Source organism: Apis mellifera, linkage group LG6 (assembly GCF_003254395.2).
Source record: "Apis mellifera strain DH4 linkage group LG6, Amel_HAv3.1, whole genome shotgun sequence".
Lineage (NCBI taxonomy): Eukaryota > Metazoa > Arthropoda > Insecta > Hymenoptera > Apidae > Apis > Apis mellifera.
In genome coordinates, this window is record NC_037643.1 from 1,885,840 (window position 1) to 1,913,584 (window position 27,745).

The following is a 27,745-nucleotide window of genomic DNA, read 5'->3' on the forward strand; positions in this document are numbered from 1 at the left end:
TGATTATTTTAAACTCGATGAAATCTTAGAAATGTAAATTTTGGATTTAATTTTCATTAAAATTTTATTTTCGATGTATAAATTTATTTAATTGAAAGAAATATTGATTATTTGTATGTTTTTCATTTCTACATTGATTTATCGATCATTCTTTCGTAAAAATCGTTTAATTTATCAAAACTCTACAGGGAATCTCATAGTTTGACCCAGTATTCTCATAATTCCATTTATCAACAATGATTTGACATGCTCCATTTAACCACACAAAAACATACTCTACGCACTTAAAACAATTATGTACATCCTTCCTTATTACGCATAAACAGTTACTCTGCATTTCTACTCATTTATTACCGCGAGGAAAAAAAATTATACACTTTTCAAAAGAAATTACAGATTTTTTTCAATTTAATACAAATTAATTATTAATTTTTATTTAATTGTTCAAAATTATTAATTCAGTTAATAATTTTTTCTCAAATTTTTTTATCCATCTTATTTATATTTTAAAATTTGACGAAATTTTATATTATAAAAAATGAAAAAATTGAGAAATACAACATAATTATTTTGTAAGTTGCAGAAAAAATCAATTATTTTTGTTCAATTATTTAATTTTTCAAAAAATTGAAGACCAACCAATTTGATTTTTGTCATAAAAAAAAAATGATTTTTGACTAGTTATTTTGTTATTTTTTAATTATTCTATTTTATTTATATCTAAGAAAAATCTAAAAAATAAAAAAAATTACAGAAAGGGTTAAATTATCTATATCTATTTTCAAAACTGTTTCCTGTTAAATTGATAAACTATAATACTACGTTTTCATTCAATTATCAGATTTTCCAAATGAATAACATAATTCATCTCAATTATTAAAAAATAGAATGCTATAACTTCTAGTTTTATAATTTTTTTAAAAATTAATTTTGACTCTGAATTTTACTTTTCTTATGATTATAACTCATAATTAATCTCTAATAATTAATCATTAATACTTTCATTTTCAACATGCTCAGATATATCATTATAATTCTATATATTATTACATTGCAATATTTACAAGACATTTCTAAGCGTTTCGTGTCATATCAATAAAGTTAATCGAGATCATGGAAATGGGGATGGAGACCTCGCGTATCATAAGTCCCCGATGTCATAAGTCTACGCCATGGGTCTTAATATTATCCGAAGGACAATCGAGCTAGAGCCCTTGTTATAGCTGGCAAAATGAATTAGCTGCACTTGACACAGGCGGCTGCCCTAGCAGGAATTCGTAGTCAGCTTCCGTCCGCCAGACAGTCGAGCAGACTATGCAAATAACCTGTGAAACCGTGTGCACCATCGCGCATATAGATACGTGAAAGGCAAAGTTACCGTGCAGCGGTGCACCACATTCTCGTGTGTATGCATTCACGTACATACAGGATGTCCTGAATGTTCTAAAAAATTGGTGTTGCACGAAAATGAAGTTTTTGAACGAGTAAATATTTGGACAAAAATTTGATTTAACATTTTCAATTGAATAATTCCAAATTTTATAATATAATATAATTTATATATTATATAATTTATAATTTTATTATATATTTTATAATTTTATAATATAATATAATTTTATAATAGAAATATAAAAGTAATAATTGATCTTGTAATTTATCTTAAATGATTTTGATTGAATTGTAGATAATTGTATTACAACTTGAAAAATTGAATTAAAAAATAAATAAGAAAATTAAAAAATATATATATATTTTTTTAATAATATTTTAAAAAATTAACAATGAAAATTAAACATGATCTTTTCATCTCATTTATTCATATATTCAAAATATCATTGAGATTATTGATTTTTTTGAAACCAAAATCTAATCTAATCAATCTGTTTTCTTTTTATGGTAATATATATTTTAACTTATTTATTTTATTTAAAAATCTGTAAAACATTTCCATTATTATTCCATAAATGAGTATATTATAGTTTAAAATGAAAAGTCTGTACCATCGATAATATTATCTTGTTTCCTTTTTTGATTTTGCTTTTATATTTTGTATCACAAATAACGCATTATCTTTATAGATTTTCTTTTGTTTGATTTTTTTACGATAAAATCTTGATAAAGTCTTCTTTCATAAAATTTTTATATAGACATTTAATATAATATATCGTTTTAATATTTAATTATACTCACTTTTTAAACCATTCAATTTATTTTATTTTACGATTTAACTTAAATATTGAAAAAGTTAACGCTCGAATAATTTTGCATCTTGGACAATTGTAGGCATAAAATAGAAATCACTTTTTATAATTTTTTGTTTATTATGCGGCATAGAAATAAATATATTGTCATGAGCATTATTCCATTATATTCGAAATGTAATTTTCTCTTTATGAAAACATTTGGATAATAAATACCTATATGATTTTCTATTTGTGTAAATAAAATCTATGATTGATATTTAATTTTACATTCTAACGTTTTATCACTTGTGTATCTTAGACGCGTTTGTTTCTTCTAACTTCCTAATTTTCTATACGAATGCGTTATAATTTTCTCTCGTTTTTACTTTTTCAAATTTCGCTGTCGTTTGATTTGAATTTTAAACAATTTTGTAAAAATATATCATATTTTTATTATTATTTTTAAAATACTTCAAATATATACAATATCAGAAATTTTGCATTTAATTCTCTCTTAAGAGAAAAATAAATTTTACTGTTTTCGATTTGGTACTTATCACAAACACATTTCTGTCGTCTGTTCTATATCTTCCCCTAGGGACATTTCTAGGCGAATAGAATCATGAATTCTGAATTACAATGAGTCTGCGCGATAGATCGCTGCGGTGGGTTGATTGAGTATTCAAGACGCGTTATCCGCGTTCAATGTGATAGGTTATCTTTTGGTAATGAGCATGAAATAACCGTTTTAAATCTCTATGGTGTAAAATAGAGATAGATCTTGAAATATAGTTTTGTTATAATTACTTTTTAGAATACAAAATGTATGACGTATCTAATTATATAGCAAATGATTGATCGATAATGCGCAAGATGAATCGTTATGAGATGATTTATGAACATATTTCTAGAAAAATAGTTGTTTCGAATAAAGATAAAGATTCGTTAGATTTAAAGGAGAAAATAAATTAAAAACGATATATATATATATGCAATGATAAGTGTATCAAATATTTATTTGATTTTAAATAGTTTTTTTTTCTGTGTCTTTTATACGTTTCTTATATTTTTTTAAAAATATTATTTGATGAAAAAACATAAAATTATATATCTTAATTTACAAAATGAAACTATTTTACGATCTAATAATGTTCTCATTCTTTTTTTACCTTCGTGGTAAGATTTATTTCCTATTTATTATATCGTATCATTATATCTCGCGTTGTTGATTTTTTAATTCGACATACTTTTTATTCTAGAATAAAATTTAGAACAGCAGTACGCAATTACACGCTCCAAATAAAAAAAGTTGATGTTAATATACTTCAACTTCGTTAAAATTATTCGTTCTATATTTTTTTTTTTTCCCCCAATGATTTATCTTATATTGATGTATATTACAGATCTACTCAATCATCGTTCATCATATTATTTACTGATACTTGATGTCATAAATATCAGAATTTTTATTTCATTTTGTAAGATTTAAATAAAACGAAATAACAACGAAAAGAATATTAAGAAAATTATTGAAATACATTTTAATAATTAAAAAATAAAATTTAATAAAATAAACTGACTAAAGAAAAAAATAATGTTTAATTAATTTCATATATTAAATTAATAATTTTTTTTTAATAAAATTTTAATAGAATCTATGTAATTATAAAAAAATTCTTGGAATTTTTTTTCATATAATCTCAATATTAAAAATTATAATGTATAAAAGAGTAAATTAGTTAAAATTACAATTAATTTCAATCGATTCATTTACCCTTCCTAGATCTAAATTTTTTTAAAGACGAGGAAGAAATTTTATCAAAAACCTTTATTAATTATTAACAACGAATTATTAATAAAAATGCAAAGAAAATATTTAAGTTTCATAAAAAATATTATTTATCCTTCCTAAATCTAAATTTTTTCAAAGACGAGGAAGAAATTTTATCATAAATCTTTTTCATAAAATCTTTATTATAATTTATTAATTTATTTATTATAATTTATTATTAATTTATCATAAAATCTTTATTAATTATTAACAACGAATTATTAATAAAAATTATTAATAAGAAAATATTTAAGTTTCATAAAAATATAAATTTCATATTTATTTTTTAATTATTTAATTGTTAATTTAAAATACCATTTTTCAATATTTCGTTTTAATAAATGGATATTACTTTATACTCTATTTCTCGAACACAGTGTATAAGTTGCGGCAACACGATCGCCGATTCATATCTTGTGTGTAGAGACGTGTACTTAGGACATCTCAGGACTGTATACAGGAGTTGGCCATACATAAGCCGGGATCCCGTTCGTTGGGGCTGCATCCAAGAAATACATATACGGGCACACATATTCATATTATCGCCTCCTTAAGCCCTTCTCACACCATGCTTCTTTTCCCAGGCGGCTTCTAAATAATCAGCTCGACTCCGATCCTCGTGGAAAGTCATCACGCTCGCGATTAAATGAATTTCGAATCGCGCGAGTCTATTTTAAACGCGCGGTGGGAATTTTTTTTTTTTCTCCGAACAAGTTCCATCCGCAACCACTACTAACCGATATTATATTAGACGGATAGGAGAGGAGATTCGCCTCGTGGATGAAACTCGGGGGAGCAAACGTGGCTTGATCTCGTTTGTTCGATCCATTTGGGTCGGTCGAGAAAGATTGTTCCTGTTCGCGATGACACGATGAGATCATTTATATAAATCTGTTAAAATGTATGATTAATATTGATTTTTTATATTCACGTCGAATCTTATTAATTAAAATGAAACGTAAAAGTAAATTATGGTTGTACGAGATGATCATTTAATGACATACGTTATGTAATTTAACATTAATTTTTAATATCTTGTTAAAAATTTGTTAATTTTATATAACAGTAATATTTAATAATTTTTTAATATATTATTATTATTACTTAATATTAATATAAGATAAATCGTGATAATATCGATATCGATATCCTCTTTAAATAAAATGATAATACAGAATACAGATAAAATAAATATAAATGATGAAATCAAAGGGATCGATCGCTTCTCATTCGCGTGGAGGACACGTTCTTTTCTTCATCTATCTGCGGTTTCACGTTTCACTCCTCGCTCGTCCTTTATTCGTCTTTTATTTTTTGCACTATGCGTGTTGCTAGGCGTGTAAGAATTTCTATATTTATAACGGTGTTGAAATACTTTTTATTGTGATTTTTCCTGATTTTCTTTGTGGAAGATACGAATGAACGATTGTTTATTGAAAAATTCATCTCTTTTTGAGAGAATAATTGAAGAGTGCAAAAAGGAATGAAATGAGATTTTCATTAATTTTCATTAATTATTATTATTCCTTAATTTATTAACTATGTAATAAAATTCTTGCCTGTATTTAATTAAATCATGATCTTTTCAAACAAATTTAAATATAGAAAATACATGAAAATGAAATTTATAAGTTTTATTTATAAAACATTTACAAGAAATAAAATAAGTAAGAAAAGATAGAAGGAGAATAGTTTTTATAAAACTTCTTCTTTAAAACAATTTTAATAAACTTACAATAAAAAATTGCAGTCTTTGTTATACAAAATCTTGAATTGAAATACTATTTTCCATAAAAATCTTAATATCTCTTAAAGCTATTGTACCATAACTTTGCTCATACATTGAACTTCTCAATTGTCCATCTTTCATTGATGTTATAAACGAGACCTCATCCTTTTGTACAATCCTATACACGTTTTCTGTGCACTGCATGTCTCGATAAACTATGGCTGACCATTTTACTCGAGCAACATGAACAAGTCTGTGCACTTTGCAGAGAGAAAAGAGTTTTTTAACCATGAAATATCAGCTTGAACGTGACGTTAAACCACATCGCCCTACAAAAATTCTGATGCTATATATATATATTCCTCAAACTTGAAATTATGATATACAATACACTGGAAGGTGTGATCAATTTTTTAAACATAAATCTTTAATCAATTTTATAAAATAATAATCTTATAATTATTTTATCTTTAATTTTTTTGCAATTGATCATAAAATATATATAATGTATTTTCCATAATGATTTCCTTTTCCCCAAACAGATAACAAGACAGTTCTGTCATCTCGTTTTGTCATCGCAATTTTTAGAGACAGAATGTCCCACTAACAATGAGTCATCGGTTCGACCATTTTTATCTGAGTTTTTGACAATTCATATCGGTTAAAATAACCAGAAATCCGATGAGGAGGCTTTCAGAGCGATATTGAGGATCTGATAGGACGTTTCCTGAATTTTTGTCCGTAGATTTGTGCGTCGAGTAAGTTATTCTACGTTTCCAGGATTCACAAAGGTAAATAAGCCTGCTTGGAAACGAGATATTATTGGAATTGCCTTGCAACCTTGTGCTTATGAGGATTCGGTACGTTGCACCGCTCGAAATAATTAGAGGATGTGATGTATGAAATGTGTAGGTACTAATTATAAGTGTGAGTTATTGTGAAATAAAAGATTTTGTTATGTGATTCGCAATAATTAATATTGTGAAATTTTACGTGTAATGAGTTTCATGCACTAATTTTTATCAGAATTTTGATAGATATTTTTTCAAAGTTTCAAAAGTTTTTAAAGTTTGTATTTAATAGGCTAATGGTATTGATTTTTGTTTTATTAATGATTATAATCAACATTAAATTTATTATAAATTATTATTTATTAAGAATATTAGAATCTTATATTTTATATATAAATTTATGGATAATTAAAATATTCATATAATCTTCTTACATTTGTTTAAATTTGAAAAATAGGAGAGAAGTAATTTACAAACTTGTATATTATCAATTGATAAATTATTATACAAGAGAGATGAATAGAATTTTTTTTTTTTTTTCTGATGAAGTACATTTGTAGTACATTTCTTTTTCTCCTTTTAATGTAATCGTGATATAAACAAAGAAAAGTTTAATGATTTGAAACGATATATTTTTTTACATTTTTAAATTTTAGCTTTAATGGTTACTTAACATTGAAAATTATGCGACATTTTTTAGAAGCACATATTCTTGAACCGGTTTGTATTTTTAGATTGAAATAAAAAAAAAAAAAAACTGAAAAGACTTGTTAATATAATACATCATCAAGTTAGAAATTATGTCAATGTCTTTAAACGCGATAAAAAGATTATTAAACTTCTCTTTCCTGTTAATTATATTTCTAATGAAGAAGTATTAGTGAGAAGTATCGTAATTTTAATCTCATTCTTCCTTTTACTTTTTTAATACAATTATTTTCAACTTTCCTGTTTGCCAGATCAAAGATAAAAATTTTTAAATGATGTTCCAATATTCGATTAAAATAATTGATTAGAAGAAAATTATCTTTAATCTTATTTTCTTTAAGATCAATTTTTTATTATTCACAAAATATTAACATATGGAATTGTTTGAATCGAAATAAAAAAGAAAAAAGTTATTTTAAAGAGTAATTCAATCAATATTTCTGAATAAATATCGACGAGGTAAATAGAACAAACGTTTGTGAATGTGAAAAGTGCGTTGAAATTTATAGTCCCGATATTTCGGCTTAATGAAGGGAATAGAGATACGAAAACGAAATAAAGGGGGAACGAAAAAGAGATTAATATAATTTAATGATTCAATAACGGGCGCAAATTTGTTCGTTGAAATTTATAATGTATTCGGATAATCTTCCACTTCGATTCCCACCCACCCAATATTTTTATTAACCAAAATCGTTTAATCACTCGATAAATTGATAAACGTTATCGTACGTATATTATTTCATAACGAAAAACCACGATTTACTTAGTCCTCAATTCGATACATTATTAAAAAAAAATGCTTCATTATTAATAAATAATGTGTAAAAATTTTCAACAAAAGAATTTATTTATTATAGAAAAAAAGATTCTATATTCTATTTTGTTAATATTAAAATTATCGACTGATACAATGAGAAATATTTTATAAATATTCTATGATGTAAATGATTTTAATTGCAGTAATTTAATAAAAATAAATAGGGATATTCAGTTAAAATGCAATATTAATATGCAATCATATATAAAATATCCGATATTTTTCATTACTATATCATAAAATATATTGTTGCAAATATAAGTTTTTTGATACGTTTAATTACAACTTATTATATTATATTTAATTATAACTTGAAAGCAAATATTTGAAATTAATAATATGTAGAGTTCATTTTGTGAAAAATTCTAAAATAGAAAATGATATTCCTAATGTTAAATTCAAATAATTTACCATTTTTTTAAATAAATCTATAGTCATATCGATGTTTAATTTTTAAAATATGTAGATAAATGTCTCTTATATTTACAAAGAAATTGAACATAACGATGTAAAAATTTTGTACATAGAGAATAAAGGGTTATACATGAATTTTTTTATAAAAAATCTTTTTAAGAGACTGAAATCATTCGTTAAATCGCAATCTTATTATATATTCAGAAAATTTTATTAAAAATAAATAAATCAAACTTTACGAGGATATAGAGCATATTTTTTGAATTTTATCATTTTAAAGAGATGAAATGAACAAATATTTTTGGTATTCGTATTTTTTCTTTCCTTTAAACATATAAATTTTTAATGATGGAGCGAAATTTTTTATAAATTATAAAACGCTCTATCGTTGTGAAAAATATTTCCAGATGAAACTGTGCTCAAAATTGAAAAGAAAAAGCGAAACTTTTGATTCCAAAGAGATTTCCCCTCGATAAAAAAAATTTGCTCTCGCATACATTCGTAGAAACGCTTGAATAAAATCACTTTTCGCTATATCTTTTAAATTTAAATATCCCTTTTTTCTTCCTTCAATATTCATTAAAATTTAAATTAGAAATAAAATTATATTATATTAATTAATTGATTGTGATTAATTTTCTTATAACCTACGAATATCTTTACTCTCCTCTTCTTTCGATATCCATTATAAAATTTTCCACCTGAATGTCACTCATATATTATTATCACTGCGAATAATATCTCTGTATTTTCAATTCGATAATGTTCGAGTCAACGTATCCATGAAATTTCGTTAAATCTTAACGCCTCTTCCGCGATTACTTTTCTTACGACTGAATTATCGTAACAGGTATTAAATCTCGAGGCGTGTTAAACATTGCTCGTTAGTTCCTCTTCCATGGCGGTGCGCGAACCGTTTCGCAGCCTTTTTGTTCGCTCGAATCGAACGAGCTCATTTCCCAATGAGAAATTTACTGGCCAGGAACGAAATGCTAGTCCCTGCCACGTTTTCGTGATAAACCGTAACGAACGTTTCTTGTACGAGTTTCGCTCTTCTTCGTGCTGTTCAATACATAAACTTGCAACGAATCATAGACTCTTTTTAGAAGGATTTTACTCGTTGGAGAGAGAGAAGTGAAGATGGATAATTTCGAATAATTTCAGTATTCTTGAACAAATTTTTTTAAAAATTCTTAGAAAAAAGATTTAAGATTTACATTTCTACCCTATCATTCGATTTAATTAAATTAATTATTATAAGATTCCTTTTGGAAAAGAAGAATAATATAACGTAAATAATATTTATTCGCACAATAAATACATTTTGTGAAATTGTTGAATATCTGAGAAAAGCGTTTCTGTTGAATGAAATTATTTAATATAATTGTTTTTTCAATGAAAAACAATTTAATAATAAATATTTCAAAGATATTCATACTCTTTCGATCCATCTATTCCATATAAACCAACATATGATTTGTTTCTCGTTATTCCATGTATTATTTCCTTCGTATTTTCTACGCTGTTTTTTTTTTTTTTTTTTTTTTACTTTTATCGGCAATGATCCTTGGAAAAGGTGGTATGATCACAAACGAGGTTTTCTCACGTTCATGGATAAAGTGGAATTTATGTTTGACGACGAAGGTTCCCGCTATTGTGCCAGAGAGTCAAAGGGAAAAGCTTGTATAATGCAAGAACATGATAGAAGCTTTTGAGGGACGGAATTAGCGATGCTCATATTTACATGCATACCCCTGTGTAAGAAGGAAGTAGTTACACGTGCGTTTAAAAATGTCATCGATCACGGGGATTCACGCATTCTTGAAGTTTCATTAAGTCTTTGCGCGAATATTTGATAAAAATAGTTTTTTTTTTTCATTCGCTTTTAATTAAAAACGAAAATAAAAAATTAAATCAACGCCTTTTATTTCGTCAAACGAATTAAAACAAATCTTTATCTTATTATTAAACCGTTATAAATAAATTCCTACGTTTCTCTAAATTTATTTGTAAATAATTTTCTAATTTTACTTGAGCTGTTTAAAAAAAGAAATGAACGAGAAATATTTTTTCTTTTATTATTGTCACTATTTTAATAGTAGCGTAACGTGAGATTATAATAAATATAGAAACGATAAATAAATTTGCCTTTTCATTTTTCGAAAGAATAAAGATTCTTCATTTCTGATCTAGCCTTCATAGATATTTTAACTCGAAAAACTGGTTTTAAAACACGTCTTAATATTCGTTTAAAAAAAGAAAATATCACCATTTTAGCATAGCAATTATGGAAGACCTTGCAAAATTATACCAATACTCTTCTTCGTTTCGAAATACATTTTATCTTTTAAAAGATTAATTTTCCTCCTCCTCCTCTCTCTCTCTCTCCCAAAAAACGAAGCCACCGAAAGATAAGAAAAACTTTCAATCGCAAAAGAGAAAGATATTCGCTCGAAATCCTTATCAGATCGAAACACAAGGGACTTACGTCTCTACCTAAACGATAACGATCCCGAAACTGGACATTTCGGCCGAAAACAGCTGACGCGAGATAAGACACGGTTGATGCTTTCGAGAAAATCGATTTTCGAGGGAATATTCTTCGAAGACACACGCACATACACACGTACGCGTTGTGTTAGCCATTCCATTTATATTTCCCCGGCGCATTTCTCAACACCGAGATAATAATATTCGCCGGTTCGAACATCGGTTCTGCCCTCCCTTCGCTGTTCGTCGATACGCAATTTTGCAGAGCGGCCGGGTCGAGAGAGTGATTCATCGGACATTGTTTATCTCGAAGCCTTTATCCTAGACTGCATGTCTCTGGTAAGACGTGGAGAGCCGTGAAGATGGACGCAGAAGAAGCGTCTTCGATCCGTTGGCTCTCTCGTTTGACTCTCCGTTTGTCTGAAATAATAGAATTTCCGGCCGATTGATAACGTTCCTCCTGACACGATGGGCAGTTCGATGAGTTGCTAACAATTTGAAATAATGATTCTCGTTTTGATAAATCTCTGAAGCTCTGTGGTTTGATTTTTTTTTTTTAAACTTGGCTACATCGATCGATTGTATTTATATCGATGTGACGATATAATGTAATATGCAATATGTCCATCGATGAGAGAAGAAGAAAATAAAATGTGAGAAGTGTGTGTAATCGATAAGTAGGTATTAATCTTCGGGCAAACGTGACGTTATAGGAGATTGTTCATGGCGAAAGACTGTGTACGAAGATTATTAAAGTTTGTTGTTTAATAATAATGTGTTATCATAATTCGTATATATCATTTAACAAATAATTCATGTTGGAATGCATTATAATAACATTTAAACATATATATATATTTTAAGGAACACGAGATAACGAAGTTTATAACATAGAGAATAATGATAATTATTCTCTCAACTTTATCTAATTTCATTTAATATGTATTTTATCTTCTTAAAAACATACCTGCTATTTAATAATCGTATAGCTAATAAAAGCTTCACGCTTGTATTTAATAGCGCAGTATATACAGCGTGTCTTTGAAATCGTGAAAAAGGAATGAGATTTTTTTTCTTTTTTTCGTTTAAGAGTTATTTCTCGATTAGATACGAGTGAATTGTCGATAAAAAGTAATTTTACGTGTGAAAATAAAGTAAAATAATTCTCGACTTCTCGATCGTTTCAAAAATAAACTCGTAATCGATAAATATTTTTATTCCTCGTGTACACGGTTAATTTGATCGACGATTTATTTATATTCAATTTCGAGTATGATTTAGTTGAAAGCTCAAAAATTATTCTTTTTTTTCTTTTTCTTATTTATTTCATTATATTATTAATCTCGAAGACATATCGCTAAATTTTAAATCGAAAAATTCTTTGAACAGAGAGAAATATTCTCGTTTAAAAAGAATACAATCTTTATTTTCCACCGTATAATTTTAAATTCTTAACTTGCTCTTTCGTATCGGAATATAAAGGAGAATAGAAAATTTATCTTACCGTAAGATCCTCTCGATCATCTTTACATTCAAACGAAATACTTTAATCACAACCTCGTGTCATATGACCAGCTTCGCTCTCGCCTTCGTTTTCGAGTCATCAAACCAACACGTTTTCTTATGGAATGATAATATTTCCCGTTCGACGATAAGTAAGCCTGCTGTCTATCTATTTGACTCGTTCGACTTTGATTCCGCTCTCATGAGTCGTGATATGGCTTTATTCGTCCGTGTCATTTACGAGATTGCACGACTACCAAGAAATCATCGCTCGAGGAATCTTTCCGCACGTAAACCGCACGATGTCGAGCCAGAACAGAAAAAGAGAGAGAGAGAGAGGCTATCAATAATGATCATTGCGATGGAATTTTTGCGCTAAGGATTGCAAACAAAACGAATGACTCCATGAGTCAGGCATTCGGTGACAGTAAAGTGGTGTGGAAAAATTATTGGATGAAATAAATTGTCAACCCTTCTTCTTCTTTTTTTTTTTTTGCTTTTCGAACTGTGACGAATTAAGATTATTTTCAACAATATTAACGAACACTTTAATATTTTCTTTTTCTCGATCAATGTTTTATAAAGAGAGATACAATTTCTATTAATTTCTATTAAATTTTATTTTATTTTATTATAAAATTATATTATTTCTAATTTAATTTTATTATCCATTTAAAATTAATTCTATTAATTTCTTGAAAAATTTTGTCTTACAATTATATAATGATAAATCTCGTGTGTTTTATTTTTATTTTCGAAATTTTCTAATGGAATGATACAAGTTTAGATAAAGTAATCATCTGGAATTATCTTATTGATACAATGTTTATTAAATCTTTTATCAATTCTTTTTATTGTATCGATTATTCTTATTTTGATAAATGTTCCATATACGTGGTAAGAGGTTCTAAAAGAAAAAAGAAAAAACTCGTCATTTTTATTTTCTATCGATATCTAATTTTGGTTTTGCTTTATTTTTGGAACGGCCATGTTAAGATCGCTTTCACCACGTGTGTCATATTTTCCTAGAATAGTTACGCGGCTGAATAATCTGTTAAGAAGATGTTCCAGCATGCTTTCACTATTCCCGGTATTGGATTTGATTTATGGTTGATGTTTTAATTGAGCTAAAGCGCGATGTGGATCGCGATCTCAATCAATCTTCAAAGTTTCGAATGTTACAAAGATTGGGACAGCATGCTTTAAAATAAAATAATATATACAGTTAGTGTTGAAATTATAATAATAATTATTATAACTATATTATGAAATGAAATTAAATTATCAGCATAGTATGAATTTGATTCTTGGAATATAAATATGAATCGTGTGGAAATTTTAATAAATTATATTTTAATAATATATTATAGTTATATTTTGTTTTATTATATATTAATTTATTAATTTTAATAAAAGATTATTTTTTCTTTAAGATTGAATTTTAAATTCAATATAAAATAATTAATATAATTAAATTTTATTTATTTTATTAAAAATATTTTAATAAAAGTTTTAAAAAAACTTTATATTTGAATCTTAAGTTCAATGCACTATTCTGCCATATTAAAATTTAATTAGAATTGACTTTAAATTTAAATTTTTAATTAATAATGGAATTTCTAAATGTGAATGATCTAAAGGTGGATAAAAATTTAATCATTCAAGGGATGATTAAATTTAAATAATATCATTCGTTTAGAAATTAATCTTTCTAAAATAATAAAAATTAAAAAAATTATTCTATTTAATGAAATTATTGATCCTATTAATGAAATTGAATTTCATACAGTAATAAGAATCTGAGTCGTCGTATTGATATTAGACCTAAGAAATGTTGAGGAAAGAAAGTTAAATTTACTCCAATAAATATTATAATAAATTGGATTTTTAATCATTTAATATTTAATTATTTAAATATTAATCCATTAATTAGTGGATATCAATGAATTTCTGGCATACAAATTATTAAATTCAAATTAATATATAACGCGTTTGTATATCGTGCATATAAATTTTTCCTAAATTTTCTATAAAATGCACTAAATGGTCTGAATAACAATATTTTAATATATCAAGTTCGAATTTTAATATTTAAAATTTAAAAATAACAAAAGCGTTTTCCCAAATACAATTAATTCGGTTCGTTTTTCAGGGAGCAGACGATCGCCCGAAAATGGGGTTGAAACGACGACGTAACAAAGGAGGGCGCCGATGAAGTGATTAATTCGACCGCGAGTGAGGGTGTAGAAGAAAATGATGACTGCCATGGCCAGATTGCCTTGCAAGCAGACTTCGCCTTCGCAGCAGCCGCAGGTCAATAATTTCGGTAACAGTCGAAACTGCTATTGGAACATGCAGACCAGGCACCCAGCACCTCCGTACGTGAGGAATCATCAACGGCAAACTGATCATACTGGTGAGCCGATCGACGATTTATTATTAATCGTTCTTCAACGCCACACGCGTTGTGCACCCCATCCAGGGTGAAGGTCGAGGCGTGTGTTCACTTTTCACGATCAACCCTTTTCTCTCCATCCTTTTTTTTTTTTCAACGAATAGCTCATCCGATGAACTCGGGGGAAAACTTGATAAAAATATAAAAAGACACTTTGAAGGAGCAAGATATTTATATCGGGTGTCTTTTTTTTTTTTCTTCTCGACGAATATCTGCCTCGACGACACTTACGGCATGAATTAAGGTCGGCACATGACCCGAGTCGAGGTTTGCTACATTAAAATGCCGTAGAATGATATTAGTAAGAATATTAATTAATACGATAAATAAGAGTTTTCTGAATTAATTATTTTATTGTTACTTCAACTCTCTAAATTCAACGTTGTTATAATATTTTCTATTTTTCTAGATTTCAGAAAATATTCCAATTATTTAAATACATTCGTTTTTATTATTATTCGATTTTATATTAAAAATATTACAAATAATCTACTTTTCGATTATCGTTTAAATCGATTGAACAATTGATTTGACTCGAACTCAATTTCGGGAAAGGAAAAGCTAAATTATATCAAGTTTAAATAAATCTAATCTTTTCGGGTAATAATTTTAATTTGTTAAATTGAGGAGAGATTTTGATACGAAGAAACAAGGGAAGAAAGGTTTTAATCAAAAGTTATTTAACCGAGAATCGATCCCCGCCACGGGCAAAGACTTTTCCGATTCATAACTCTTCGTTACTCACGTCGCGTGCTTCTAACCTTTCTGGCAACGTTACATCCTTGAACGAACCTCCTATCGAGCGGACCATTTTATCCTCACCCTTCACCGTTATCATCATTAATTATCCCTTTTTGCGACACACTCGAGCAGCTAAATGATCCTCAACAAGTTACCAGGAATACTTACGGAACCGTCAACAATATCCTCTAACATTTTTCATATTATATACGGGGTGTTAATATATTTAATATACTTGTAAGAGCTTGAAGGATCGATTCTAGAGGCAAAAACGAATACGAAGTAAAGTTGAATAAAATCCAACCAACTTTTTCTTCCTATAAGAATATATTAAGAATCTAATTTCTGAAGGATTTTATAATTAGTAATTTTCTTCTTACAATTTTTTTTATGAATATTCAATATAATAGATTTTTTTGGGGATCAATTATACATTCTTGATTGCTTTTTAATGATTTTATTATTTTTATTTCGATGAAAGAAGTACTTTTTTTATTACAATTATTTTTAAATTATCATAATTCAATATGATTTCAAATTTTCTTGATTCTCAGTTTTTTTTTTCAATGTAATCTTATCGCTATTCTTTGTCTTATGTTCTTGCTGTAGAATTTTAAATCTTTAAAACAAAATTGATCGATTGAGATTTATATACATTTATATCAAGTTTATATTGGAAGAATATAAACGGAAGATGGAGTGCCCTGCTTTATCTGACGCAAATTTCGATTGCTTATAACCTAAAAATAATCTCAACTAACATTCTTGTACATCAATTTCTCTTTCAGAATATCTCTTTCGAATATATATAAATTTTAACACTCTGTGTAATAATGTCATCGAATATCCCTTAAAATAATTTTTAACAAAATCGTCATATTTACTATTTGAATTCCTTGTATGTTTCTCGTATACCATAAATTTTTTTCAATCAATGCTTGAACAAATTTCCTACAACGAAGAAGTTGAACAATTGATAAAAGTTGAAAAAACATGGAAACATAGTGGAAACGACAAGTCGGTAATTTTAAAATAAAACTTTTCTCATTTTCCGTTTGTTCCAAGTTTTTCTCCACTTGTCGTAGAAAATGATGAAAATATATATATATGTACAGTGACATCCCTTCTCTTTATGAGGCCACGGATACACCTTGCGTTTACAGATACTTTCGTGTCGCGCTTTGAGTTTCTGTCGGCTCATCCTTTTTTCTTATCTCTGTCCCGGCGCGTTATATTATCACAGGCTGCGGTCGTTTTCAAAAGAAAGTCTGTTACCGCGTGTCAAACATATGTCATCGGCTACCATAACTGACGTAAACGTAACAAGTGTGTTGAGATGTTCCAAAGTCAGTTTCGAAAGGGACACGGATAGCTCTTCCGTTTTATATAAGTCCTTTGACGAAAGAGCTGGGTCGATTGAGAAATAACAGAGAATGGACTTCAAAGGAATAGTTCTATTCTACTCTAATCCTTTTTCGATTACTTTTTTTTAATTTGAGAAATATTTAAATTAAAAATCCTTATTTTTATTTTCTTAAACATTCGTAACACAATTTATTTAATCACGTTTAAGAAATTTTTTAATTTTAAATAAAACAAATGATATTTTTTTTATAATTTGTATATAAATAATATGATGTGTGAAATATTTAAAATTATATAAATATAAACGTGTTATATTTAAATCAATTTGTAATTCAAAATTTGAAAGAAGAAAGATAGAAAATTCACGGAGAAAGTTTTGTTGAAATTTTTGTTTTAAAACAATCTGACCTAGAATTGTTGATTCCGACTGAAAGTCAAACAGCTTCGCCCACACTTTTCTTTGTCGTAAAACACGACGTTGATCCATAAACATATATTCAATACAAACACATAAAGGGAAACAAACGCTACAATATGCAAAGCAACATTCCCATACTGGAATGGATAACTAAAAAGGAAACAGCTTAGTTTGAAACGTTAAAAACATTTAAAAGGATTTCCTTTTAACGTTGAAATGTGCATTACATCAAAAAAAGATGAATCATTATTGCATATGCATGCATTCAATATCCATACACATTTCTAAAAATATCGAAATAATACAGTCGGTTATAAAATTATTTTCTATTATAAATTATCTATTATAAATAATCTAATCTAATCTATCAAATTATCTAAATTTTTATCTAAAGTAAATTTACAGAGTCTCTTTTCTTTCTAATATAAAATATAATTAATAACTCACTTCTTCGAACTTCAAAGAAACGAATTTTTAAATATTAATTAATTTTCATCTAAAATCCATATAGAAATCTGAATATTTTTTAATAACCGATTATAACCGTTGAAAAATAATTTTAACCAAAAAAAAAATACCGATTATATCGATCGCCATTATTGTCATTGTTCGTACTCCAATAGCCGGATGCACGTATCGTTAAAAGCATTGGAGCATTTATTTTACATTGCACACGCTCGAAAACGCGATTTCGATCCGAAATTGTCGACGCGTGTTAAAAAAAGGCGACGGCGAACTGTCGTTTTGCGCGTTGAAAAAGCTGATGGACTGTCATCGTGGCCGATGGGACGTCACGTCATTGCGAACGCATCGAATGCATCGTTCATCTGCGTTTCCAAGCAATAGCCATGCGTCGCGCATTTAGGGATGAAATTTCACTTCGAAACGGTTTGCATAAACTAAAAAAAAAAAAAAAAAAAGGAAGAAATCTGGATCTGGAAAATCAACGTGTATGGTGGACGTTAGGAGGGTATATTAGATGGAATATTCACAAGTCACGTGTTTGAAGAATGTGAAAACGGCGTTCTGCTCCTAAATGGCGCGCACGATTTTCTCGAGTGTTCCGTATAGCGCGCCAGTTTGCATGGGAACGCGGTTTAAAGTGTTCTACTGGTGGAGAGGACGGTTTTTACCCTTGAAGGGTGGATTATGCGGTCGCGTCACGGTCGGTGAACGTTGGGCCATTTTTTGATTCCGGGTCTAGAAGCTCTTGTTGTACGTATTTTTTTTTTTTTTTTATAAAGGAAAAAACATATTTTGAAAGAATATTTTGTAATTGTGTGAAATAACAATCGAATACAATAATGATGAATGTCATAATAATACTAATTGTTATTATAATTTTTATTATTTTTGGCCACAAATAAGTTTTTTTTTAAATACTTCAAAAGAGCGATTATGGTAAATAAAAATACATCTTGGAAGTTGATTCAAAATTATATATTTTGAATTTCTTAGTATTGATTTTATATTTCTTTTATATTTTATAATTTGTTACAGAATCTGTATAAAAGAAAGAATTTTCAAATAAAAAACAATAAAATTTATTGTTTCGAAATAATCTACTTACTATAATAAATTACTATAATAAACGAAAATGAGTACTTTAATAAATAAAATAATAAATTTCTATAAATTCAATGATATAAATTTAACAGCAGTGGTATTAAAAGATAACGAATTTTATTAATCTGTTAATCAGGAAAGGCGAATTAACCCATCAACCCCGGATTGCTCGTACCTTGAACTTAATTACTAATTGTTTATTCAATGTCCTTGTGATTTTATTACATCATTACATACCTACGTATATATTTTCACATGCATAATATAATATAATATACTCGAAAGAACTAAAATTTTTTTAACTTATTTATTTCTATTCCAGAATAATAAAAAATAAAAGATAATTGAACTGTAACAAATAATTATTAAGATATTGTATTAAAAAATTTACAGCACATCTATTAATATCTCATCTCATACGATCAATTTGTTTCAATCAATATTTTCATATGGAAGAGAACGAGTGTAAAAAAAAAAAAAAAGAACAAACGATGTTGGATTTAAATTGGCATGGAGCAATTTGGCCAATCGATTCCTCCTTGCCCTGTCGAATGAACCGAATCGCTTGATTGTTTCGAGGCGCCCCGAATCGTGGCATCGGTCATCAACGTGCGTGGCACGCGAAAATGGGAGAGATGTCGGATCATTCGTCGTTTCGAACCTTTGCCTCTCTTCAACGAGACACTTTAACCGCGCGTGCAAAGTGCGTACACGTGCACCGCCGTTGCCTCACCGCCATAGACGCAGGCAAAAAAATCGAGTCGAGAAACAGATGGCAGGTCTGTTAACGCATCCGCAGATGGGATAACCTTGGGACGTGACATTTTTTTGTACGACGCTTTCGACGAAATTACGCGTATGATTTTCTACTAAATTAAATGCACGCGAGGGAAGAAAGAGAAATTTAATATTGCTAAGTGTTAAGTTTGATTTAAATTTATTTCATTGTTTACGTTAATTTCTTTTTTTGGTTTTATACGTTCGCAGTTATGAAATTAAGCGTATGATTTTCTACTAAACTATTAAATGCACGAAGAAAGAGAAATTTTTGTTTTTAGAGAAATATAATACTGCTAAATGTTAAGTTTGATTTAAATTTATTTCACTGTTTGTACAGTTTAAATTTATACATTCGCTGTTATGAAATTAAGCGTATGATTTTCTAAATTAAATGCAAAGGAAGGAAAAGAAATTTTAAAAAATGTAATATCGTGTTTTAGATTTGATTTAAATTTATTTCACTGTTTGTGATTAGACACAATATTTTTAAATGAAATATTTTTCTTTTCATTAATCGATTTATCAAATATTTCTGTTCGAAATAAAAGTTAAAACAAGTGCATATATTTTTAATAAAATATATATTGTTTAATTTAAAACTTGGAAAGATTTTTTTGCTCGTCGAAACGCATTCAATTCAAATATCATAAAAAAATTAATAATATATTGTATTCAATTCAGAGAATAGCAAGAAGATGAAAAATGATCCAACAATTGAAAAATTGATTCCCAGTGATAAAAGTCGGTAACGTAATTAAAATGCTATCATGAATTATTTATAACATCCTGGTTAGAAGCAGATCTGCTAGCTTCTTCAATGGCGACGACAGAAAATTCTTATCTTATTAATTTGTCCTTCGTTATATATTTATTTCTACCGATTAATTCTTATTACTTTTCGTTTATTCACAATGTGAAAATATTTTTGTTCCGGTTGGTTTCCATTTTTTTTTTTTTTTTTTAATTGAACAACTTGATCATGAATTATTGCAAATCGTTTCTCATTTATTGAAAAAAAAAAAAAAACTCGTTTTCAATTCGGTTTGCTGTTTTGCATCACGTTAACGGTGACCTGTTTTGTCACTTTCATTCCAATCCTTCTTTCATAATCGATCGATGAATGGCAAAACGAAACGTTTAGCTATTACTTTCGAAATTGTTTAGGCGTGTTTGAGTTACAATTTAAAAAAAATTAAATTTGTCATTTGTTTCGTATATGTCGAAATTGAATAAAGAAGGGGAATTTTTTCTTTTTATTATATCAATTTCGTATTTTCCTCGAATAAAAATATCCAATATTCATTCCAAAAAATAAGAGTTTTTCAGAATTAATTTTATAAAAAATTGTTTATAAACTTTTCTTTTTCTTGCATATTTTGTTAATCCTAATTGAAGTTATCAATATATAAAACAATTTATTATCTAATATCTCTTTTTCATGTAGAAAATAAAGATGAGACAACAAGAATTTATTATTTCAACAAAATGCAGGAAAAAAAAATTAAAATTATTACAACATGACAATTTCGTTTTATTAACTAGTTATGCATCCTGTCTTATATTTTGTCGTTGATTTGCATAAAATTCGATGATTTTCATTAATATGATTGTATTTGCGTTGTTCGTGATTTCCGGCTAATCAATGCATAATAGGATGTGATTTGTAGCTAGCCGGAAATTATATATTGAAGTGAAACTATCGGCCAAGCTTTATTCGTAATATTTAGCGTTGTTTTTGAAATAGTTAGGTATTACAGTTCGGTTCACAAGTGAAATGCTTCCTCTACGATTTCATTTGAAGTCTGCACGTTGGTCAGTGGTTTGATTATGTAATATATTATAACTTTAGCAAGTTGTGTTGCATCACGTCCACTTTATTGCTATTACAATAAATATGTGTCTTGATAGTTACAACAATAATAATACGATATAATTAATTCTCGAAAAAACGTACAAATAGTTTCTTTGTGATATTAACTCATTTATTTAATTCGAATAATTTTCGAAAGAAGCAGATCTTAATTATTCGAAATTAATTTAATGTAAAATATTTAACTATAAATATTATTAATTTATTTTAGAATTTTATAATGCTCAAGGATATTGCTGTTACATAATGTTAATAAAATATGTCAATATTCTAATTTGAATGTACTTACTATGCTTTTCGCATAACCGTGACATGCTTTGGAGAATACGCATAAGCGCTGAAAAAATATTTTTCAGTATTATGTTCCAGGTGGGAAAAAGTGGGATGTGTCGGGTTACAGATAGCATCCATGCATATTTTAGATTCTTCGAAAAATATCGAATAAAAGATACTTATATAGAATATAATGTGATTCATTTTTCGATAAATAAATAATTAAGTGATAAATATTGAAATATACAATTTTACTGATATATAAAAAAAAAATTGAAAAATTAAGTTCAAAGATTCACAGATTCAGAATCAGATTTCTATAAATTTTTCAACTAGATAAATAATTTTATGTATAAAAATATCTATTTCGCGTACGTTTTCTTGTGCAACTTAATATTATGCGCTCTGATGGAGGATGAATACTGCTATGATTTCTGTGGGAAAATATGATTTGCCATGTAAATAACGTATTAATTTTTATTTAAAATACCGTTTTCTAGGAATTTAGAAGGAATTTATTTATTCATAGATAGATCGATAATTTTCTTAATTCAATGTATTATTTGAAATGATATTTCTTGAAGGAAAATTTTGGTATTTATATATCTTTTTTTCCTTCTAGGCATTTTTATATTTCACGGATTCTGTCTTCGTTATTTCCGCTAATGATGCTCTTCTTACAATAAATTGCCACTAAAACTGACTAATTAAACTGGAATTGCGCGTACTCTTCGGACTTTGTTCAAGAGCCATTTTCGTCGTAAATATTCGCGAAAGCGGGGCAAGAAAGAACAAACAGAAAGTTATAATATACTATATACTGAATTAATACGACTACCGCAAAGAGTTTATTATTTAACGAATTAATAAATTTTCGAAATATAATATCAGAAGATAACGAGTTTCATTTATTCGATGAAAATTAAAATTAATCGAGTTTATATATTTGATACAAATTTTATTCTTGTCGAGTCGGAAAAATGATAAAATGAAATAATGAGAATTATATCGATATCGCAACGATTAATAATTATTTTAATTATATATAATAATTAATAAGTAATATTATATAATTATTTAAAGCAAATAAATACAAATGGAAATCAATGAATACTATTTACAAAGTTTTTCAATATTATAGCATACGTGATAATGTTTAATTATTTCGATCCTCTGCTTTAATAAAACAAAAAAAAAAATATATTCATATGTTTTATTCAATTTCTTTTAATTTAATTTAGAATTAATTCGATCGTACTAATTCAGAGAACACTGTAATAATCGGTTCAAGAAACATAATGAAGTCGTAAATTAGAGAGTTAAGTGGTCCATTGATATAAGCATATCTAGGAGCACTTTGCACTTCTTGAAACAGTTGAAACGTAAAAGTCGCATATACGAATTGATATGTAAAATTCATAACACGTTATATGAAAAATTTTATATTCCTACAATTTTGATATTTTTTTTTAAATATATCATAATAAAAGGATTGATATCACAAGTTTAAATTCATTATTCCAAAACATTTAATCAAACATATAAATTTATAATTCAACTTTACTTATATTTCCTGACTTCTTATCCAATATTTCTTTCTAATAAACTGTTCCTAAATATCATTAAATATTCATGAATTAAAAATTTCAAATTTCAAAATTAATCTTTATTTAACTATTACTAATCCATCATCATTAATCGATGATAGCAATTCCTTTTTCACAAACGATAATTCATCCCCAATTAAAAATAAATGATCGTATTTTCACGTATCTTCTTGAACGGATTACCAATATCTCAATCCTCCAATTAAATCAATGATCCTAGGGATCTTCCCCCTCCCGTAACAAGAGACAAAGCTTCCGGGAAGGTTGGTGGAAAGAGGCTCGTGCCGACGCACGTGGCTTTAACCCTGTCGAGCGGGTGTCTGGTTGTCCGGTATCCGCTTACAGGAAGCGGGCTATTTACCGTTTTTACTCGAGTGTCACTTACAGCCGTCTGGTTTCCTCGTCACGTGCCGCAGGGAAGCGGAAGAGCGCCGTGGAACTGCTCCAGGAGACGAAGGCGTTCTACGTGAAGAGCGAGACGGTGCTGGACCGGAAACAGGAGTTGAAGAACAGCGGTCATCTTCAGGTGTCGCAGCTGAGCGCACCGGGCGCGCCACCTAGGCTGCTGAGGAAATGCGGGAGCGCGTCTGCATGCTCGATGCAACCGACGTCGCCGTCGCAGTTACCACCCGCCCCGATGACGCCACCTTGTTGCTGGGCATCGTGCCACGAGCAGGACAGGCGTAAGTTCTCTCTTGGAAAGGGGGAAAAAATTCGATCCTCCGCAATGCAATTTCTTCCTTTTTTCAATTTAACGGCGCGCGATCGATTTAACGTGCCACGGCCATTCAACAGTCGCGCCGTACACTGTGCGCGCGCACACTGTGCACGTATACACTTTCCCGTTCGTTGGCGGGCAACTTGCCATCGCGAGATACCTGTAAGCGGTTGTCCGAGCACTTTCGAAACAAAACAACTTCTTCCATTCTTTGGGATAAGTTGTTGAATGAGAATCGGTAACATGTTTAGATTTTTGCGTTTCTTGGGGATACGTTCTTTTTTCTTCTTTCTTGTTTCTACGGAATTTCTAGAAATTTTCTTTTACATTGCATGTTTTTATAATTTAAAATATTTTTAATATTTTTTAATTTTTAAACAAATTTTTAAATAATAGTTTAATAAATATTTATATATCAATATATTTATTAATATAAAATATATATATATATATAATTATTTATAAATTAATATATAAGTAGTGAATTAAATTCTTTATATATATATTTAAATATATATATATATAAATATTTATATACATACAAGGAAAGAAACGTAATCCAATTGAAAAGTTGTTCCTTCTTTTAAATCAATATTTAAAAAAAAGAAGCTTCTTACTTGTGAATGAATAGTTGCCAAATTTTCTCTATAACTTGCTTCCAATTGCATCCAAATATTTTGTTTCTTTACATCATAAAGCATTAATTGTCCATCAATGCACCACTTTTCTTTTTCTAACTCATTAATTTGGTTCTGAATTTCTTCTATATTTTCATTTTTCTGATTATTAAGTTCTTCTTCATCTTTATCAATTCCTTTATCTAAAAATGCTCCAATTTTTGCTCCAAATTTATATTGGACATATATAATGATTGAAAGCAAAGAAAGTCCATTATAAAATTCATGTTCCATAACATACCATTCCTTGGATAATAAATATGTTGAAAAAGTTGTTAAAAATACATATGGACCTAAAGAATGATCAACGAAATGATTAATTTTTGAAATGAGAATATTTAAAAATGCATAAATGCATATTGAGTTGATACAGGAGAATAGTTGTTTGCAAATACAGCAAAGTTTATGATCAATAAAGTTAAGATATTCCATCTTGAATTATATAGGATTCGTATTTTACAATTTATTCTATAAGTTATTAAAGTATTGAAACGTCTAATAAATGACCGAGTAAGGCATCAAAAAAAAAAGCATGAATAATTCAAGATGTCTGTTATGACAGACATATGGCGTTCTTGATAAAAATTAATTGAAATTATTCATCGATGTTAACGCCTTTTATAAGAATTAATAGATTTAAGAAGATCTAGGTAATATTTAGTTAGTTACAGTTATTAGTGACTTCTGGTGAATTAAATAATCCAACGTTTTTTCCTTAATCCTTCGCAATCAACGGCTGGAGGGTATTTTTAGCGGTATATCTTTACCGTTTCGGTCGCGGGAGCAAGGAAATAAACCATGTTTGCCACTAATAGCAGTTTTGTTTAACGCAGGTATACATTAGCGAGATAGTCGTTACGTGGAGTTTCAAAATCACTAGGATATATTTTTATACCTTTCTCTACAAAGGCACATTGAACTCTTTAATTTTAAACTATAATTATAAATGTATAGTAAAGAAATAAACAAAGCGTTAAACAATACAAATAATTAAGTTCTCTGATATCTGTGTAAAATTGGAATTAAGATGAAAATTAGTAGTTTAAGTTTTTAAGTCTGTTCGACTTTTAAAATCTTACATGATTTGAGTTCAAATCGACGTAAGTCAGATTGGTTTCTATCTATGATAAAAAATAAATTAATTGTACGAAAGGACTTTAATTTGTAAATTATTTATAAATAAATTGTTAATTATTTTAGCATAAAAGTGCATTAAATTTAGGATTGAATTATATTAATTTTTAAGTTAATAAATAATAATTTGGGTATTAATTAATTTGTGATTGAAAATAAAATTGGAAATCATTAGGAAAAAGAGAAAGATTTATTTTAATAATTTTAAGTATATCAATTTTAACAAGCAATTATTACAAATATTCCTTCTCACCAAAATCTATCGATACATTTTACACATCCCGTGTACGTGATTACCGCTTGTAGATTGCTTTCAACGCGATATTTGATATTCTTACGTCGAAACTCGTTACTTCCAACAGACCAATTCCTTCCAAGTAGCATGTTTCATCTATCGAGTCCTAAAAAAAAGAGAAGATCACACATTCTTGAACGAAATTACTTCCACGCGACAAAAGACGCGCGAAATATTGTGTTAACAGATTGTTAACATTATTAAACATTGCTAAATTAGTTCTAAATCTCTTTCATCTCGATTATGCCAAGCCTTATTTCACCTGTGTTCAACAGCGGACGGAATTCTAAGTCCTCAACAAACACTGCCACCCGCACTGCCACCGAAGAGTCCGCGGCTGGTTCCTGTTCCGCAGCGGCGCACCATTTCAGGGCCGCCGAGCAGCACCGGTGGAGATCAACTGCAGACGAAATTACGTCGATTGTTGAACACCGATAGCAAGGAGAACGTATTCTTCCCGGACAGCCCGACGCAGACCATCGTCCAGACGAACGGTATCCCACAGGAGGAGAAATTTCGATATTCTCCGGGAAGCTTGTCACCGAATTTTCGGGAGGAGGATCGCGTAAAGGTAGGATTTTTAACGAATTTCTAAATTTTTCGTGATGAAGATATTATAAAAGATTTTATAATTCGATCTTAAAATTAATGACGAGATTATTCAAAATATTCAAAGCAAAACATTTCTTGTAAAAGGAATTTTTTTATTTATACGAAGTAAAAGTTATTTTCAGCCTGAGGTATAATCTGGGTATTGTTTTTAGCTTGGTGTTGTACGTATAGTTCGTGTTCGAAAGAAGATCGACGTGAGTCGTGATTAAAAATTATCTCTTACCTTTACTTGTATCTGAAATGTTTCACTGTGTGATTTATTCCTTTCTCCCTTTGCTCGGTTTCAATAATTTGTACATGTTATTTCGTATATATCTATATACAGTATCGTTGAAAAGCTTGGAATTCGTACACGATTTTTCTTAACAAATTCACATATCATTAAGTATCGTTAATACGAGTGATTGAAAGTTTCCAGATAATTATAATTAAAGAATGGAATAATTTCAAATTTTCGACGATAATGTAATTATCTTGTAAATAAATATTCATTGACAATATGTAGTATTATTCTCCTTCGTACTTTTAATCCATGAATACGTATGCACGTTTCCTCTTGATGAATCGTAATTGTCGAAGTGTCGAAGACAGGAAACGGAGTTAGGAACCGGAAGTTGTACATACACGTGTTCGCGAGTTTAACATAGGAAGACATATTCCTCTACGTGTTTTATTAAACACGCGCGTAGCATGTGATGGAGATTGTCGACAACTTGCAGTAGAAATTGACATCTATCATTTCGATAAATTTTTTTTTATGAT

At 28.4% G+C, this 27,745-nt stretch overlaps 1 protein-coding gene and 1 long non-coding RNA gene across 5 annotated transcripts in view; one reads left to right on the forward strand and one right to left on the reverse strand.

Moving 5' to 3' along the window:
- Positions 1-27,745, forward strand: part of LOC725799 — a 42,359-nt gene that overhangs the window by 12,441 nt on the left and 2,173 nt on the right. For 2 of the 4 annotated variants that reach the window (XM_001121606.5, XM_006557495.3), the window contains exons 2-5: positions 14,625-14,888; positions 23,964-24,230; positions 26,647-26,942; positions 27,136-27,177. In XM_001121606.5, the coding sequence (XP_001121606.2) occupies positions 14,726-14,888; positions 23,964-24,230; positions 26,647-26,942; positions 27,136-27,177 (768 nt within the window). In that variant the 5' untranslated portion in view covers positions 14,625-14,725. The remainder of the gene's footprint in view (positions 1-14,624; positions 14,889-23,963; positions 24,231-26,646; positions 26,943-27,135; positions 27,178-27,745) is intronic. The other 2 variants (XM_006557497.3, XM_006557496.3) reach the window with 2 other exon arrangements.
- On the reverse strand, positions 9,993-12,722 carry LOC100578394. The gene is made up of 2 exons (XR_407492.3): positions 12,474-12,722; positions 9,993-11,389 (listed from the first exon to the last, which is right to left on the reverse strand). It is a non-coding gene; the product is annotated as an uncharacterized LOC100578394 (long non-coding RNA).